The sequence below is a fragment of the Dendrobates tinctorius genome, unplaced genomic scaffold (assembly GCF_039654945.1).
Source record: "Dendrobates tinctorius isolate UK_male_01 unplaced genomic scaffold, ASM3965494v1 ptg000223l, whole genome shotgun sequence".
Classification (NCBI taxonomy): Eukaryota; Metazoa; Chordata; class Amphibia; order Anura; family Dendrobatidae; genus Dendrobates; species Dendrobates tinctorius.
In genome coordinates this window covers 2,210,401-2,230,758 of record NW_027361890.1, presented here as the reverse complement: position 1 = coordinate 2,230,758, position 20,358 = coordinate 2,210,401, and the positions used below count along the sequence as shown (strand labels likewise).

Genomic DNA, 20,358 nt, shown 5'->3' with positions numbered 1-20,358 from the left:
TCATCATATACTGTTTCAAACATTATATGGGACCAATGATTCTGTATGGAGAAATAGATGGGCCTCGTCATGAGATGTAAAAAGTGAGGTATTTTTCATTGTACTATACCGCTATTTATCTGCCGTATCGGAGCATGATGAGTTGTGGTATGTGTTAAAGGGGCGCTCTTTCGCCCAGGGCACCTGAAAACCTGCAGCCAGCCCTCCCCCCCACAACTTTAGCCAAATAACACCCATTTTTCAGTGCGTAACTTATATTATGAAGTTAATTAAGGTTGACAAGCTTAAGTAAGAAGAATTGATGCTTTTGGCATTCAAATGGGCACTGTTGGTGTGTTTCCTGTCCTCCTCTCACTGCCGACTTTTATTCCCCATTGACTTACATTGGGTTTCGTGTTTCGGGACGACCCCGACTTTTCCCTATAATCGGACGATCTTGCCCGACCCGACTTTTGGAAAAGTCGGGTTTCACGAAACGAAACGCGACCCTAAAAAAACAAAAGTCACTCAACTCTAGTGTTGAGCAATACCGTTCGATACCCAAAAATATCGTATCGGATGGTATCGCCCGATACGAAAAAAATATCGGGTATCGCCGATTCCGATACCGGAAGTCCCATTCAAGTCAATGGGACTTCCGGTATCTGACTTAAAAAAAGCCCTTTATTTCCTTGTTGGCTATTTCTACATAATTGAAAACAAATAAGAATCATGTAGAATGTATTGTGGGAGGTGGAGGAGACATTAAAGGCATAGTGGTTTATTCAAATCACATGGCATAGCATTAATTCCAATTTTTTAAAAGTTAAAAAGATATTGACTATGTTAACTTTTTTATATTTTGTCAGATATGTATGTTTCCCAACTTCCATGCTCTTCACCTTCTTTTGTACTTCTCCCACACTTTCTCCTTCATGATCCGCAGCAGTAGCATTTTTTTCATCAACTTTTTCTTCACCTTATTCATCTTCTTCTTCACCTTCTTCCCATTATTTTTTTTTTCCATTCTTCATATTCATCTTATTCAGCTATTATTAATTTTCATATGCTATTTCTTCATCTTCTTCCTATTCTTCTTTTTCTTCATTTTCTTATGGTGACAGGCATTCTTGTAGTACTTATCTATAAAAGTTATAAGATTACACCTTACGTTCTGCCTGTCACAAAAGATTTACAACAGGATTTGTCCGCGTTCAGTTTGGCCTGCAGCAGCAGGCATTTTCCAGGGGCACCACGAGGAGGAACGGACTCACCCCCATTTACTGCTTAGTCTTCTTCTGCTTAGAATTTTGATATCTTCTATGCTGATTTTTAGTCTTATGCTTAATGTTCTTCTGCTTTCTGTTCTTCTGCTTCTTGTTCTTCTGTCTTTTGTTCTGTATCTTGGTGGTTGTCTTCATGTTCTTTGTCCTCTTGGTCATATTATTTAGGGTCATATTTCTGGTCTTCTTTGGTGTGGTCTTCAGGGTCGTCGTCATCAGGGTCGTCGTCATCAGGGTCGTCGTCATGGAGATCAATAAGGATTACCAAAGACAATTTCAAAAAGCTTGATCTTGGAAATGTCGCAGAAGGTACAAGAAGGCTGAGAAACTGGCGAGAACCAGCTGACAGTACTGGAACCCGTAGTGGCAGCAGAAGGAACAAGAGCTAATGGCACTACTGAGGAACAGCTGACGGTGCTGGACCCCGGTTACTGTGCAGGAGGTACCTGTGCTAGAAACCACTACCAAGGACCAGCTGACGTTGCTGGACCTCAGATACCGAGATGGAGGCACCTAGGCCAAAGGCTCTGGTGAGAATCAGCTGACAGCGCTGGAGCCCGGATGGGTAGCAGAAGGAACAAGAGCCAATGGCACTACTGAGGACCAACTGACGGTGCTGGACCACGGTTACTAAGCAGAAGGTAGCTGTGCTAAAAAGCACTACCAAGGACCAGCTGATGGTGCTGGACCTCGGATACCGAGATGGAGGCACCTAGGCCAAAGGCTCTGGTGAGAACCAGCTGACAGTGCTGGCACCCGGATGGGTAGCAGAAGGAACAAGAGCCAATGGCACTACCGAGGACCAACTGACGGTGTTGGACCACGGTTACTAAGCAGAAGGTACCTGTGCTAAAAAGCACTACCAAGGACCAGCTGACGGTGCTGGACTTCGGATACCGAGATGGAGGCACGTAGGCCAAAGGCTCTGGCGAGAACCAGCTGACAGTGCTGGCACCCGGATGGGTAGCAGAAGGAACAAGAGCCAATGGCACTACCGAGGACCAACTGACGGTGCTGGACCACGGTTAATAAGCAGAAGGTACCTGTGCTAAAAAGCACTACCAAGGACCAGCTGACGTTGCTGGACCTCGGATACCGAGATGGAGGCACCTAGGCCAAAGGCTCTGGCGAGAACCAGCTGACAGTGCTGGCACCCGGATGGGTAGCAGAAGGTACCCATCCAAAGCAAAGTAGCCAGGCCGCAAGCCAGCCGCAGTTACCGAAACCCACAGTCCTACAGGGGGTCCATGTCCCATTGGCACTACGGATCCAGCCTTCAGTGCCAGATCCCGCAGTCCACATAGGAGTCACCTAACTGCAGGCACCGAAGAGTCGGCTAACCCGGCCGCAAGACGACAGGACAACGGATTGGTGGCAAAGTGACCTTGACACTACCCGGAAACAGCTGGCATGCTGAAAACAGGCTGGGCAACAGGGAGTACCCGTGCCAAAGACACTGCCGAGAACCAGCTGACGGTGCTGGAACCCAGATGGGTAGCAAAAGCTACAAGAGCCAATGGCACTACCGAGGAACAGCTGACGGTGCTGGACCACAGTTACTAGGCAGGAGGTACCTGTGCTAGAAATCACTACCAAGGACCTGCTGACGTTGCTGGACCTTGGATACTGAGATGGAGGCACCTAGGCCAAAGGCTCTGGCGAGAACCAGCTGACAGTGCTGGCACCCGGATGGGTAGCAGAAGGAACAAGAGCCAATGGCACTACCGAGGACAAACTGACGGTGCTGGACCACGGTTACTAAGCAGATGGTACCTGTGCTAAAAAGCACTACCAAGGACCAGCTGACGTTGCTGGACCTCAGATACCGAGATGGAGGCACCTAGGCCAAAGGCTCTGGCGAGAATCAGCTGACAGTGCTGGCACCCGGATGGGTAGCAGAAGGTACCCATCCAAAGCAAAGTAGCCAGGCCGCAAGCCGGCCGCAGTTACCGAAACCCACAGTCCTACAGGGGGTCCATGTCCCATTGGCACTACGGATCCAGCCTTCAGTGCCAGATCCCGCAGTCCACATAGGAGTCACCTAAACTGCAGGCACCGTAGAGTCGGCTAACCCGGCCGCAAGACGACAGGACAACGGATTGGTGGCATAGTGACCTTGACACTACCCGGAAACAGCTGGCGTGCTGGAACCAGTCTGGGCAGGAGGGAGTACCCGTGCCAACGAAACTTCTGAGCAGCAACTGGTGATGTTGGAGCCCAGGGACAATCATGGTGTAGGCCGAGGCCTACTTGGTGGCATTTTTATATCGTTTGTAGGCTACAACAGACTGTCAACGTGCTCCAATTAGGCATCTGTCTCCACTCTGTTTCCAGGATTTCACCTGACCACCAACACCGCCAGTTTATGCGTACAGTAGCCGTCTGCCCAATCCACACCTGTGTTACTGGGGTTCTGTAATGTCAGCAGATCCCCTGATGTGTGTCTGGCAATGTCTCCTGCTCTGTCCACATTCCCACCACTTGTAGTGGGAAGGTGGACAGCGCAGAAGACAGTGCGGGACACACATTGGGGGATCAGCTCACGTAACAGAACACCAGGAACACAGGAACAAGTGTGGAATGCGTGGACGGCAACTGTGAGCAGGAACTGGCGGTGTTGGAGGTCAGGGGAAATACTAGAGACAGAGTGGAGACAGACGCCAAATCAGAGAATGTTTAAATCAGAAGTAGTTAAAATTTGGAGACAGCAGCAGTTTGCCCTCCACACAGCAGCGGATCAGCTGACGTTACTGACACCCACTTTCACATGAGCGAGTGTTTTTTTTCTGTGTGGACAGCACTTCCGAGCACCAACTGGCGTTGTTGGAGCCCAGGGACAATCATGGTGTAGGCTGAGGCCTACTAGGAGCCAGGTGTAAATCGGAGGTATTTTGACTTTGGAGGGAGCAGGACACTTTGCCATACACACAGCAGGGGATCAGCTGACGTTACCGAACCCCACTTACAGATGAGCGAGTGTTTTGTCTGTGCGTACAGCACTTCTGAGCACCAACTGGCGGTATCGGAGCCCAGGGAAAATCAGGTAATAGGCTGAGGCCTACTTGGTGGCAGTTTTAGATTGTTTCTACACTACTACTAACTGTCAACGTACTCCAATTAGGCCTCGGTCTTCACTCTGTTTCGAGTATTTCCTCTGGCTTCCAACCACGCCAGTTGCTGCTCTGAAATGCCGTCTGCACAACCAACACTTGTTCCTGTGTTACTGGGGTTCTGTAACAGCAGCTTATCCCTAGAGGTGAGTCAGGCAATGTCTCCTGCTCTGTCCACTTTTCCACTACAAGTAGTGGGAATGTAGACAAAGCAGGAGACCTAGCCGGACTCACCTCTGGAGATGAGCAGATGTTACAGGACCCAGGTAACACAGGAACAAGTGTTGATTGTGCAGACGGCACTTGAGAGCAGAAACAGGCGGTATTGTAGGCCAGAGGAAATACTCAAAACAGAGTGGAGACAGAGGGCAAATCAGAGAACATATTAAATCAGAGGTAGTCAGAAGTTGTAGGCAGCAGGAGAGTTTGCCGTACACACAGCAGGGGATCAGCTGACGTTACCAAACCCCACTTACACATGAGCGAGTGTTTTGTCTGTGTGGACAGCACTTCTGAGCACCAACTGGCGGTGTCGGAGCCCAGGGAAAATCAGGTAGTAGGCCGAGGCCTACTTGGAGCCAGGTGTAAATCTGAGGTACTTTGAGTTTGGAGGGAGCAGGACACTTTGCCATACACACAGCAGGGGATCAGCTGACATTACCAAACCCCACTTACACATGAGCGAGTGTTTTGTCTGTGTGGACAGCACTTCTGAGCAACAATGGGCGTTGCTGTAGCCCAGAAAATAAAGTTCAGGTCATAGAAACATGAACACAAGAGGAGACCTGGATCCTGTTGCCAGCCAATTATGTATTCTGGAAGAGGACTGGCAAATTCAGGCCTTGTTCATTTTCACAAAAGTAAGCTGGTCAACATTATCGGTGGATAGTCGCGTGTGACGGTCTGTTACCACACCACCTGCAGCACTAAAGAAACGTTCCGATAATACACTGGCAGCAGGGCAAGCCAGCACCTCCAATGCATACTGGCTAAGCTCTGGCCATGTATCCAGCTTAGAGACCCAAAACTAGAACGGGGAAGAGCCGTCTGGGAGTACACTAACAGGGCAAGACAAGTAGTCTGTCACCATCTGATGGAAACGTTGCCTCCTGCTGACTGGAGCTGTCTGTGATGGTGTAGCCGTTTGTGGCGGTCCCACAAAACTTTTCCACATTTGGGCCATACTGGCCTTGCCTTGTCCTGCGCCACTGCCTCTGCTACCTCTTTGTGCAGAGCTTCCTCCACTGCCTCTACCCACATGGCTGCTTTGAAAAGCACTACCAGCAACACTTGCGGGGGTAATGGAGAACATGATGGCCTGCACAAGTGTTTCTTGGTACTCCCGCATTTTACGCTCCCAGTTCAACTGTGGATTGAGGCTTTGTAAGTTGTCCCGGTAGCGAGGATCTAGGAGGGTGTACACCCAATAATCAGCCGTGTGGAGAATGTTGGCGATGCGGCGGTCATTTAACAAGCACTGCAGCATGAAATCAACCATGTGCTGCAGACTGCCAACTGGACCGGAAACGCTGTCCCCAGCTTGAGGCAGCATCTCAGCCTGCTCAGCATCACCCACCCTCGCTGTACACACTGACTATTAGAGCCTTGTGTACCTCCCTCCTCTGGAGAGATGTGTTCCTCCTCCATTGACTCCTCGTCATCCTCCTCACTAAGTGTCCCCTGCCTGGGCCCTTGTGTGGAAGCACGTTGCGCAGACTTGCCAGAAGCAGATGGCATTTCTGACTCCTCATCCTCGACCTCTTCAAAAACCTCCTCACTTAGTGCTTGTAAGGTTTTTTGAAGCAGACAGATAAGGGGGACAGTCATGCTGACTAGTGCATCATCTGCACTGGCCATCCGCGTGGAGTCATCAAAGGCACGCAAAACTTGGCATATGTCCCTCATAGTGGCCCACTCAGTGGTGGTGAAGTGTGTCCGGCGCACAGTGCGACTTGTTTTACGCCTGAAGCAGCTGGTACTCCATTACTGCTGCCTGCTGCTCACACAACCGCTCCAACATATGTAACGTTGAATTCCACCTGTTGGGGAGGTCACATATGATGCGATGTTCTGGCAGGCGGAATCGGCGTTGCAGAGATGCAATGCGCGATCTTGCCATGCTGGAACGCCGCAAGTGAGCACACTCTAGGCGAACCTTGTGCAGCAGTGCATCAAGATCCGGATAGTCCCTCAGAAAGCTCTGCACGACCAAATTGAGCACGTGTGCCAGACATGGTATGTGAGTGAGGTTGCCTAGGCCCAGAGCTGCAACTAGATTTCGGCCATTGTCACTCACTACCAAACCTGGCTGGAGATTCGCTGGCACAAACCACACATCGCTCTCCTGCTTGATGGCATTCCAGAGCTCCTGTGCTGTGTGGCTCCGATTCCCCAAAGAAATTAATTTAAGGACGGCCTGTTGACTTTTGGCCACACCTGTGCTCATATCTGGCCTAACAGGCTCATGCAGTGCTGATTCCGAGGAACTAGAGTAGGAGGTAGACTCAATATGTACAGACTGCATTCCTGCAATCCTTGGAGTTGGCAGAATACGTACAGAGCCACTCTCCAGATCTGTACCCGACTCCACAACATTGACCCAATGGGCAGTGAGGGAAAGGTATCGTCCCTGTCCATGGCTACTGGTCCACGCATCGGTGGTCAGGTGGACCTTGCTACTGACGGCGTTTAGTAGTGCATTTTTAGTTTTTCCCTCCACATGCTTTTGCAGGGCAGGGACGGCTTGCCTGCTGAAATAAAAGCGGCTGGGCACATTGTATTGTGGAACTGCCAATGACATCAAGTTCCGGAAGGTGTCAGTCTCCACCAGCCTGAATGACAGCATCTCAAGGGCCAGTAGTTTGGCAATGCCGGCATTCAGAGCCAGTGCTCGGGGATGGTTTGCCGAGTATGGCCGCTTTTTCTCCCATGCCTGTGCTACCAATTGCTGGTGAGTGGCTTGGGAGTGTGCTGATGACTGAGAATGCGGTTCAGTGGGTGGAATTTCACTGGGTCTCTGGACAACAGTGGCAGAGGTTCTTCCATGGCGTTCCAGTGAGGAAGCCGAACCAGCTGTGTGTGAGCTGGAGGAAGAGGCCCCAACACGAGCTGAAGAGGTGGTAGGTGCTGCTGAAGGTTGGCCTACATCTTCAGTGTGTCTGTGTAACTCCACCTCGTGCTTGGTACGCACATGTTTCCACATATTTGTGGTATTGAGGTTGCTCACATTTTTCCCTCGTTTCACTTTCTGATGACACAGCTTGCATTTGACAAAGCAAATGTCATCTGCAACTGTGTCAAAAAAAGACCATGCACTGCAAGTCCTGGGAGCGCCCGTTTTGTGTTTTAGAAGAGGATTGCTCCTCACGGGTGCCAAAGTGGAGGCTACAGGCAACCAAGTCTGCCCCCGCCCTCTCCCTCCTCTTTTGGCCGTTCGGGGAATCTCTTCCTCAGAGCTGCTCCCACCACCTTCTTGTGGCTGACGCCATGATGGATCAAGGACCTCATCATCTCCTCTCCCCTCTTCAAGCACCGGCTGGTCCTGGGTTGTCTCACCAGCACCGTACGCACCAGAAATTGGCAACTGAGTCTCATCATCATCAGATGAGTACTGAGGTGTGCTGACAATAGTCACTGGCCCACCCGCCTCTTCAGATTCAGAGGGACAAAGCAGTTGCGCATCACTGCATTTGGCAGGTGGTGAAGAGACAGATGGTTGCTCTCCAGTGCTCTGGCCCTGAGAGGATGCGGAAGTCATTGAAGTCTTTCATTCATAGGCAGAAAGACTGTATTTCTGCCAGTTATTATCATTATTGCAGTAGACCACAGTCTTTCTGCCTATGAATGTTCATGTTTTGCATATCCCCTATGCTTTATACTGATGCACTTTGTCATGAATTGATACTTTATCTCTGGTGTATATTTTCATACGATTAGCACATTTGTATTTGTGATATCCATCGATATATCCATCTCCTTTTATCATGTCTATGTCTTTTGTATGTATTTCAATAAAGCAATTTGTATTTTATGGCATTATGTTTCCTTGATCTGTTTGGTGTACACATATGTTGGGAAGTGCCATGTTTGTTCAGGCCCTAGTTGTGGAAATTTGTAATCCTATATAGTGTTTGCAACCAACCAATGACAATGGATGCGGATGGAAGCACACTAATATATGAGCAAAAATCTGGACAAATTAGCTGCAAAAAAAGGACTATGTATGAGGTAGTGATGCACGCTGAGCGGACTACAACCAGCGGTGGCTGTAGAACACACTGCAACGTGAGCTGCACTCACACACAGAGAGACCTATCAGACAGCCAAAAACAGTGCAGAGAAATGGGCTATAGTACTGAAAGGCTGCTGAAAGGCTCCACTGTCCACTCCTTTAGTGTTTGCAACCAACGTATATGGATACTTATGGAAGCACACTATACAGGAGAAAAAAAAGGCAGCAATAAAAGAAAAATGTGTATGAGGCAGAGACACACGCTGGGCGGCCTACAAGCAGACGTGCCTGCAGGACACACTACACAGCGTGGGTCTGCACTCACAAAGCCCTTGCAGACAGCTATTAAAACAGCGCTGCTGGGCTAAAAAAATGCTACAGTGGTGGATTATGTAGCCTGGGTAGAGCAATAGATATGTTTGATGATCGCTATTTCTAACTGTCCCTCACAGTCTTCAACAGCAGCCTGTCCCTAACTGAATTCACAGCAGAGTGAACCCGAAATGGCGGCTGCTGCGGTTTTTATAGTGCATCATGACATCATTTCAGCAGCCAATCACAGCAATGCCAGTAGTTAACATGCCTACATGCATAACAGGATGTGCCCACACTTCTGAGGATCCCCATTGGCTGAATCAAATCGAGCGGGCTCCTAGCATTATGGGAACTTCCGATTCCGGTATTCGATATGAAAAAAGTATCGGAACTAAGTATCGGAATTCCGATACAGCTAATATCGGCCGATACCCGATACTTGCGGTATCGGAATGCTCAACACTAGCCGCAACATAAACATACAAAAACACTGAGCCTGTTAGTATCACAGGCCTCACGTAAATGCACACATGGTATAAGGTCACAGGAGCAGGAACTAAGACAGAGGGGCTGCGTCCGTCTAGACCTACTGTGTGTACGGCGTCGCTACTGCGAACGCCAAGAAGGGCTGCAACTGCAGCGTGGCGCAGGACACTGCCGCTGGAAGACACAGCTACAAAGCAGGCGCTATGTCGGACGCTAGCGCAGAGATGCGGTGTGCACAGTGGCCTAAGGCTTGCCACAGACTGGCGCAGACTACTGAACTAATTCCCTAACCACATGCGTAATATCAGAGGGAAGCGGTTTCATAATAAGTCAGTCACCAGAATCATACATCCGTCACCATTCACACATAGCAAGTATAGTCTATACTAGCGCATGGCGGAATGGCCATGTGCGCTTTTTATAGCCGTGCGGGTCCTTCCAGATCTCTGAGATGGACCAATGAGATCTGGAACAGGACCTGGGCACATGACTCCCAATCTCCAATGGGAGATCATCTCGTGAGCATGCCCAGTAGGAACACAGAGGGACTTAGTCTCTGGAGCGGTCTGCTGCAAAGTAATCTCCTCAGCAGGAGACCGCAGAATGTGAGGCTCTGGATTCCTGCAGAGCAGATGCAGAAACTTGACACCTAACATTACCCCCCTTCCTAGGGCCCCCTCCTCTCTGAGCCTTCCAATCCACCACCCTGTGCCCATCAGAGGCATAGGCCTCAGACTCGTCCGAAGGCAAGTCTGATGTCGCGGTAGGTGACACAGAAAAGCGGGACACGTGGAAGGTATCAGAGGCGGCAAGATCGCCAGGTTTAAGAAGGGACACGTGGGAGACAACGGGAGCGGCAAAACCGCCCTGAGCATAAGTTGAAGTGGGACACCGCGGTGTGTCGGCGGATGTCTCCACTCTCTGCTTAAGGAAGCTTACCCGAGCACACGAGGCGCAAGCCTGAATATAGTTTTTAATGTCCCGAGCCCTGTGCGGCCACCAATACGACCCTGCCAGGAGTTTTGTGGTCTGCAAGTAGCCACAGTGACCGCCCACCCTGGACGCGTGTGCCCATGCGATAACCTTCGGCCGAAGGCGAGGGGGGACAAAGGTCTTGCCCGGCGGCACAGAGTTTGGCCATTGCGGGGCCCCGTTATCCTGGTGAACAGAGTGCTGACAGTGGCAGCCGCAAGTGGAGCTTAGTGTCAGACGCGCCTCGAGACTGGCACGATACACCTCCATGGGCTCTGGGAGTGAACACTCTGGCTCGGGTGACTCCAGAGGTTCAAAGAGGTTGGGAGCCGGAGTAAACTTCCGTCTGGATTGAGCACGCTCCAGCCCGTGCTCCGAAAAATGGATATCAATACAGGTGGCAATGGCAATCAGCTCCTCCAGACTTGCAGGAACCTCTCTGATAGAAAGAGCATCCTTAACATGCTCAGCTAAACCTCTCCAAAACACAGGGATGAGGGCTTTGTCAGACCACTCCAGCTCGGAAGCCAGTGTCTGAAAACGAACGGCATACTGACTAACCGAGAGGGATCCCTGAGTCAAAGCCAGTAGCTGTAGAGAGGTGTCGTTCATGACCCGTGGTCCCAGGAAGACCTGCTTAATAGCTGTTAAAAACTGAGCAGCGGTCCGAACCTCTGGGTCACCAAGCTCCCATAGTGGCGTAGCCCACTCCAACGCCTTGCCCGACAGAAGGGAAACAATAAACCCCACCTTGACCCGTTGCGCAGTCAGTAACTCCAGCTGGATAGAGCACTGGCTGACGAAACCCCTACAGGAGGCGCCATCGCCAGAAAATTTATCGGGCAACGGGATGCGGGTAACTGTCGGCGCGTGGGAGGACGTGGACATACATGAAACCGCCTCTGCGATCTCCTGTACAGCAGCCTCTGAAGACTTCACCGTTGAGATAACGCTCTCAAGAGAAGCCAACCAGCCCTCTAGCTGGCGAATGCACTGTAGGAGTTGCTGCTGATCTGCCATTACTAGCCAGACCCTGGCGCTAGTATAATGTTAGGAACGGCGGAACGCACTAAATAAAAATAAATAATAAAGTGCGTTCGCCGCTCGGGGTCCACCATGCAGTAGGTGTTACACCGCTGCTAGGTAATGACAGAGGAGCAATATGGCGGTATAATGCGCACGGGCTCTGTTCACACACAGAAGCGCCGCAACATAAACATACAAAAACGCTGAGCCTGTTAGTATCACAGGCCTCAGGTAAATACACACACGGTATAAGGTCACAGGAGCAGGAACTAAGACAGAGGGGCTGCGTCCGTCTAGACATACTGTGTGTGCGGCGTCGCTACTGCGAACGCCAAGAAGGGCTGCAGCGCGGCGCAGGACACTACCGCTGGACAACACAGCTACAAAGCAGGCGCTATGTCGGACGCTAGCGCAGAGGTGCGGTGTGCACAGTGGCCTAAGGCTTGCCACAGACTGGCGCAGACTACTGAACTAATTCCCTAACCACATGCGTAATATCAGAGGGAAGGGGTTTCATAATAAGTCAGTCACCAGAATCATACATCTGTCACCAATCACACATAGCAAGTACAGTCTATACTAGCGCATGGTGGAATGGCCATGCGCGCTTTTTATAGCCATGCGGGACCTTCCAGATCTCCGAGATGGACCAATGAGATCTGGAACAGGACCTGGGCACATGAGTCCTGATCTCCAATGGGAGATCGTCTTGTGAGCATGCCCAGTAGGAACACAGAGGGACTTATTCTCTGGAGCGGTCTGCTGCAAAGTAATCTCCTCTGCAGTAGAAAGACAGCAGGAGACCGCAGAATGTGAGGCTCTGGATTCCTGCAGAGCAGACGCAGAAACCTGATGCCTAACAATCTCTCAAGAAGGGAGAGTCAAAACAACCCCATACACATAAGATAATCAGCAGATTCAGCCATCCTTTCTTTATTTTATATTGGCCACTCTACAGTAAGTATGACAATATATTTGGCCTCCACCTCCAATCTCTGCTTTTATTCTTTACAGTGCTGAGATTCCTGGGAATCCCTGCTCGTGTAGTGACAAACTTTCAGTCTGCACATGATACAAACTTGAGCCTAACAGTTGATGAATATTATGATGAAACTGGGAAGAAGTTGGAACCGGCACAAGGAGACAGCGTCTGGTGAGAAAAGATTTCAAGGAGAGGCTACTCTGTATACATTCACAGACTAATACATGTTACTTAAAAGTCCTAAACCAATATAATCAAAGCCACCAAACCAGTAATGTTACCTTCTCTTTCTTTGCCTTACTAAACTAATGCCAGATCCCTGATTATTCAGCATTGATGTACAAGGACACTAAGACTGTTAGAAAATTAAGATATGCAATATATTCTGGATAGTCGAAATATTCAAGGACATATTGCTTTCCAGCTAGAAGTCACAATGAAATATTAGTAGAAACTATTCTGATTAGGCCGGAGTCACACTCGTCAGTGTGATGCGAGAAACTCACACGAGTCTCTCGCATCAATATATGGCACTGCCACCGGCACTCGGGACCGGAGCGTTCAGCTGTATGTATTTCAATGCTGCCGCACACTCTGGTCCGAGTGCCGGCGGCAGTGCCGGGTATTGATGTGAGAGACTCGTACGAGTTTCTCACATTACAGTTGCAAGTCTGACTCCGGCCTTACGGTAAATCTACACTTGCATTGTCAGGTGAGAATAGATTCCCTATACCCTATGTGTATTGCTGTAAACAGGTTTCATCAGGTGTAAAGTCTTGATTACCTTGAAGAAGCCATCTCATAGCAATCATAATCCCACATGACTGTTCAAGATTGATTTTCCTTTTTGATGACTACATGCACTGATATTTTGGATATATTTTGGTCAGTTGATTTCATTTTTGAATACTGCATTATTCTTCTTCTTATGTAATTTTTATATTATTGATCATTTTTTCTATATAAGTATGGTGTGTTGACATATTTTGGTAAGCAAGCTACTAAAATATTTATTTTCCTAAATTATCATAATTACAACTACTGTAGTATATTCTCATATTGAAATGTTGTAAAACCATGTAGGAATTTTCATGTCTGGGATGAAGGTTGGATGGCAAGGAAAGACCTCCCTCCAGGTTATGATGGCTGGCAAGTTTTAGATCCCACCCCACAAGAGATCAGTGGAGGTATATATATACATATATACATCAAGACTACATACTGCATGAGCTCATATTGTATACAAACCTGCCATTTGGTTTATCTTATTCTGTATTCTTCCAGGGACGTATTGCTGTGGCCCAGCCCCCGTGAAAGCAATCAAAGAAGGAGATGTAGATGTAGATTACGATGTTGCGTTCGTGTTTACAGAAGTGAATGGTGATGTAATTCACTGGGTTCTACATGATGGTGGCGTAGAACAAGGAAAAGTGGATACCCTCACCATTGGCCAGTCCATAAGTACGAAGAGTGTTGGAAGTAACACCAGAGAAGATATAACAAACCAATACAAGTATGAGGATGGTAAATATAACTCTCAGTGACAGAAACGATAACATTTGTATTACTTCTGTGATGGATAATGTTCACTGGCTTCCATTTTTTTTATAGGATCTGCTGAGGAAAGGATTGTATTTGAAAAAGCTTTAGGGAAATTGAAATTAATGAAGCCGTTTATGGAAAGAGATTCGATTGTGGCACTGGACTTCAATGTGTCCTTGAAGTTGGCACAGTCCCCTCTAATCGGACAGACCATCATTCTTCTATGTCGTATTCATAACAGAGGCTTTGAACCAAAAACGTTCAACATAACTCTCAGTGGTCAAGAGATGATGTATAATGGTAAAGCGTTGGATCAATTCTGGACTGAAAACATAGAGATTGATGTCAATCCAGGCAAAGGTAAGGAAATAATGAAGTATGTATTCTCATAAGTTTATCCTCATAGCAAGGTTAATGTGGAAACGGTATCAATTATTTCATTATTTCTATGTCGATATCGCTTTTGCCTTTAAATGTTACCAACCATTGTTTCATCTCTATAAAGTCTATAAAGAAAGGGAAAAAGGGGCATCAGCTACATATCAACAGAAGAGCGAATAGGTGTGCAACATTTCCCAGGCGCAAGCCTAACCTGAATAGTAAAAACAAAATATGGAAGCATCACTCCAAAAATAGTGCAAATTATTGGACTTTTCATGGCACATATGGTGACATTTTGATTCATATTGTGAACCTTTCTCAAGCTGAAAGCTTGAGAAAGGTTCATACTATGAACTGAACTGTCGACACATGGGCCAATAAAGTCCTAGAATGTGCACTAATTTTGGAGTGTTGCCTCCATTCTTTTGTGTGTATATATAAGTATATATATATTTAGAAGAAAGGGGAACATCACATTATAAAGATTGTATGGTGTGTGCAAGGCCACCCCAGCAAAACATCCGATTGTTTACAATGTTATGTAAAAAAAAAAGAAAAAAGCAGGCAGCACTTCAATATTTATCAAAGCCTCAGATGTTGGAGCGCTGCCTGCTTTTCCTCTCTCTCTCTCTCTCTCTTTCTCTCTCTCTCTCTATATATATATATATGTATCCATATACTGTGTGTAATATTTTTATTACTATTTCGTACATAGAAATGCAGTGGTATATGAGGTTATATCTCTATGTACCAGTGCAATGTGTCATTAAATAAGAGCATAATTTAGACACTGTGGAAGGTCAGCTAACTTAGCTGCTCCACGATGTAGACACATGAACTCTTTTAGGTTAAAGATGGATGGTTTATTACTTCATAAACCATAAATAATAAAATAGTAACAAAAAAGCAGCCTTTCTGGCACAAATGAGAATAAAAAAGTCCATACAAAGTCGTTTCCAGTATGGCTCCCACATTCTGGAACAAGCCCGTACTGGAGCTGTCACTGGAGCTTCAGTCTGGAGGCTTCCTTCCTCCAAAACAACTCAGACAGAAAAAAAACACTGGCTGGACATTTAACTCCCTCCAACCACACCCTTGAGGTGGAGATATGGTGGGTAGGCGTCCCGCCCATCTCTGACCTACTCACCATGAAATCCAGACCCTGGGAACGACTGATTTACTCTCAGCACATATCATGCTGGAGGAAAACGTATGGTTTTCATAACCTTTGCTACACATATTTGCCCTCACATACGGTGCCAGTGACCCTGCCACAACATGCAGCCAAAGAAAGTTTGAATCCCAGCGAATACCACTACGTATATTGTATGAATTGCAAAATATAATTACAAAGTGCCCCCACCTCCAATAAAATAGTAAAAACATGATTATGCTTAGAAATACATTTTATTTTATACTTATAGGGGTAGTCCAGACTTGGAACAAAAGTCTTGCAGTCCTTCAAGTATTCATTACTTTTACAGCATCCATTCATCACTTTTTTACAGTTTCTTTAGCACAAAAAACCCAAATGGTAAATGGGTGTGGCTAGAGTCGTGAATAAGGGCATAGCCTAAAATTTTGCTGTTATTGGTGTGGCGCCCCTGAGGCTTCAGTCGCCACAGAGGTACTGCACCTCCTCCTGAGGTGTGGTGCCCCACCATCCAGGTGAGTTGGAGGCTCCTAACCATGCTCCAACACTCGCATCCCACACAACATGGTAGTTCAGAAAGCCACATTGCGGCTCCTTGCTTAGAAAGTAGCAGAGCACCTTTGGTGGTTCCCTGCTTGGAACACGAAACGTGCTGGGAGGCGGGTGGAGTTTAGAATACATAAAGAGCGGGAAGAGTCAGTTAGTCAGTCAGTTAGTAGGAGAGAGAGTCACTCGGTGAGGAGTGAGGATCCCTGGAAGAGGAATGGAGGAAGGAGTGCTGCAGCTGCCTCAGTGATCTGAGCCAGCTGGCACAGGAAAGGAAAGAAGGAGAAAGACATTAGACTGAAACCTGACCTTCTATGAGAGAGAGGGATTAGTATGGAATGAAGGAGTAAAAGGGAACACAGAGGACGTGGGTTAGAGGAAGAACCCTGCCTAGAAGTTCTAAGTGCAAGGCCGGGGCCCGGTCCCCGAGGTTGTATGGATACTGAAGGTCCTGCAGCAGACACCGGTGGAGTAGTGGGCTGTAAATGCACTACTCCCATCTAAGACTTGGGGGCACAACAGCAACTTGGATAGTGAGCCGGGACTCAGGAGTAAGGAGTCCCCGAAGCAGGCTACAGCTGTCTGCCGTACAAGTAGAGTTCATGGGAACATCTGTCAGGAGGCACTCCAGTGTAACTCAGTACTAGGAGCACTTCACTTAAAGGCGCTATAGAGGAGACGTTCAGAAAGGCACATGTTCGCGGAGTGTTGGAAGGGAGCATCCTATCTTGCCTGGAGGTTGACTGAGCCCAGGACCCGGAGGACACCGCACGGAGGCAGGCATCTGTGCGAACTGCAGACTGTGAGTAAAGCTTTTGGAACTACATGCCCTGGTGTCCTCCACTTATTCCCGCATCACTACACCCCGCACTACTACATCTGGGCACCAGCCTCTACACCGCCTGTGCCTCTTCTCCATTGCTACATCTACACTGCCCTGGGACTACAGCTTCACCTGTGGGGAGCTTCACCATCTTGGCTGCAACCCACCACCAGTCCCATGCATGCAGCGTCGGCCTCACACCTCACTTGCCGAACACCTCAGGTGGCATCACAAACTATTCATAAACTTCATTTAATTGTTCATTCATCCCCTCTTTGCCATGGAGCCCCAGGGCCACGGACCGGGTCACAGCTTCCGTGACAACTCCCATTGAGATCAACGGGCCCTGGTGGGGCGCTCCATTGGCACTAAATTATCTCTCCCTCTTTTCTTCCTGGAAAGTTGGGAGTTATGCAGCATTCAATTATTTTGAAATTCATTCCATTTTTTAAATAAGTTGTAGAAAGAATAGAGATATTCTGTAATGTCAATATTTCCTAAAAGAAAAAAAAAATATGGGAGATTATGTTGCTCGTATAACACTTTCCATAAGCATATCCCTATAATAGAGCCTGTTGCACATTTCTGATGGCAGGTTACATTACCTGCAATTTGATCAGGCCCCCTTTGTGTTAAAGAGAAGTATTGCATTCCAATTCCATTCAAATTTCATTTGATTACTGACAGATTACACCTCACACCCACCATGGGTTGAGAAAAAGAGTGACACACATAACACTTTTCGACTACTCTTTCTCCCACTAACCTTTCTCTACCCCTATTAAGATATTATAACATTAAAGCCAAGGTCACATGATCATCGATTGTTTCTTCCCAGATAAATCGAGCCGATTATGCTAATGATACTCCAATCAAACTGTGATCAAAGTTTGCGCTGGATGTCAATATAGTGTGACGCGATTCTCTAGGATGAGAGAATCATAGCACACTGTGAGGAGAAGATGGGGAACCAAATTTCTCCATCTTCTTTATTGCATGTGTACTCGGAAATTGGGCTGCACTCGGATGTCATCTGAGCACAGTTTGATGATTTCCACGTTCCCATAGACATGAATGAGTGAGTGACATCCTATTTCAAAGCATGCTGTAATTACTTTCTCACTGACAGATTCTGTCAGTGAAAAAAATTGGTCATCAGCATTGCCTCATTGAATAACATTGGTCTGAGTGCTGTACCATTAAATATCGGATAGCACTCATGAGATGTATACGGGGGTGTAATCAAGCCCTTATGAAAAAACACTTAAAACCATTAATATAACTACTGTTCATTCCTAAAAAAAGATATGTAAGGTTATATTTAAAGATCCATTGTAACCAACATGGATCCAAACAGAGACGACATCTCCGACCCCCACACAGAGCGTGCAGAAAAACTACTGTCATAACAATCATTAAAAGGGTTTTCAGGTTCCATAAAACCCCTTCCTCCTCATTTATAGTATGTTTTTGGAAAAAACGGAGCCTCACTCAACCTCTCCAGGTCCAGCGTGGAGTCTCTGCTGCTGCTCCCGGTGTCTGTTACTGTTTGCAGTGCTGACATAATGGTGACGTGGACCTGGGGAGGGTGAGTAAAACAAAGTTACCTCTGTTTGTAAAGTTGATTACTTTTACTTTACAATAACAATTTATGACAATCTACTGTAAAGTCTAAATACATTGATAGGCGAACAAACTTTACATGACCAAAAATAAACAGCAGGGGGCACTCTCAGACCTCAACCTCCTCTCCGCTAACAACATTGTCAAGAATGACTTCTCTCTATTCCTGCTAGTCTATAGTAAATATTCATTAGTGCATCATATGAGCTTCTTAATATACATAAAGGAGCAAGCAACTAATAGAAATAATGCAGTAGTGTGAAGCTTCCTGACCCAGTTTTCTTTTTTACACTTTTGTATTTATCGCCACTTTTTCAAGGAGCCATCACTTTTTAATTTTTCCTTTCACATAGCCATTTGAAGGCTTGTTTTTTTGTAAGAAAAGTTTTACCGAAAAATGGTAAAAGAAGAAAACATTCTTATTCTTGTGAATTGATTAAAAAAAAAAATTATAACGTCCACCATTGTTTTTGTTTTTACAGTTGTCAGTGTGCAGTTAAAAGGACCTGTCAGCATGGTTCTCCAAGTCACTAAGGCTGGTTTCAGACTAGCGCATTTTACAGGCAGCGCACGGCGCCTCTAAGCCCCGCCCCCTGCACGCCCCGTCCGGTCATTTCCTCCTACTATCGCACACGGCTGCATGCGATCTGCGCACCCTATCTTTAGCATAGGGTGCGCAGACTGTGCGCTGGCAGTGCGCTAGTAGGATTTTTGCGTGCGCTGCGCACTTTTGAAGGTGCGCCGAGCGCACCAAAATGCAACATGGTGCGTTCGGCGCACACCGGCGCACCTTCAAAAGTGCGCAGCGCACGCAAAAATCCTACTAGCGCACAGCCAGCGCACCCTATGATAAAGATAGGGTGCGCAGATCGCATGCAGCCGTGTGCGATAGGAGGAAATGACCGGACGGGGCGGGCAGGGGGCGGGGCTTAGCGGCACCATGCGCTGCATGTAAAATGCGCTAGTCTGAAACCAGCCTAGGATTGAGGTTACGCCAAACGTGTTAAGATTGTCTTTTAATATTTTAGTCGTTGAAAAAAGATCAAAATCTTAATAGAACATTTCTTTCTTGCTCCATTTTTTGAGAACTGCAAATTTATTATTGAACTGTCGCTAAACCTGTATGAAAACTTGTTTTTTTAGCGTGTCACGTTGTAGCTTTAAAAGATAGCATTTTGGGGTACTTTTGACATTTAGAAAGCTTTTTATAGCACTTTATGGGGGACATCAACAGAGCAATGGCGATTCTATTATTTTTTGATAAGACTAATAATAAAAAAATCTAGCATATCAGTTTATTATTAGTATTATCAGTCTTGGACTTTGTATTGAGATTTTTTTCAGTAACAACATTGTCCTCTGCTGAGTTTCCCCTATAACTACTATGTAGGGTGCGTCACCAAAGTTGAACTTTGTTAATTAGCCTATGGGTGTACTCAGGTGTATTTTTTCTCACTAGGTACAGAACCCCTAGCTGTGCCTCTGTATTGTGGTATTGCTATGTATAGTGGAATTGATGATCTCCTGTGAAGCCAAGCCAAGTTCCCAACCTTCACTGTCTGTCTAGAAACACACTCGCAGAGCTATTGGCGGCACACGTGCATACAGGGTGGTAACTGACCCACTAACACACACACTGAAAATACTCATGATACAAGTGCATCGGCGTGCACCTCTGAAAGCCTTTTATACACTAGGCTCATGTCTGGACAGACAGGACCTTGCCTGTGGACCAATCAGAAGCTGCCACATCACCAGAGCAGCTGACAACGTCTGAGCACCAATGAGCAGGCGTCACATCATGGACATGCTCAGTAGGGTAAAATCTGCACTTAGTCTCCAGAGCATAACGCTGCATTAGTACATCAGTAGTCTTCATAGGCCTAGCTGGAGACCCAGCAGTAAC

At 47.2% G+C, this 20,358-nt stretch overlaps 1 protein-coding gene across 1 annotated transcript in view; it reads left to right on the top strand.

The window, feature by feature from the left end:
* The window catches only part of LOC141059043 (protein-glutamine gamma-glutamyltransferase 5-like), a 209,159-nt gene that overhangs the window by 169,165 nt on the left and 19,636 nt on the right, over nt 1-20,358 (top strand). The window contains exons 7-10 of the mRNA XM_073555253.1: nt 12,417-12,555; nt 13,468-13,571; nt 13,669-13,908; nt 13,996-14,286. Of these exons, the coding sequence (XP_073411354.1) occupies nt 12,417-12,555; nt 13,468-13,571; nt 13,669-13,908; nt 13,996-14,286 (774 nt within the window). The remainder of the gene's footprint in view (nt 1-12,416; nt 12,556-13,467; nt 13,572-13,668; nt 13,909-13,995; nt 14,287-20,358) is intronic.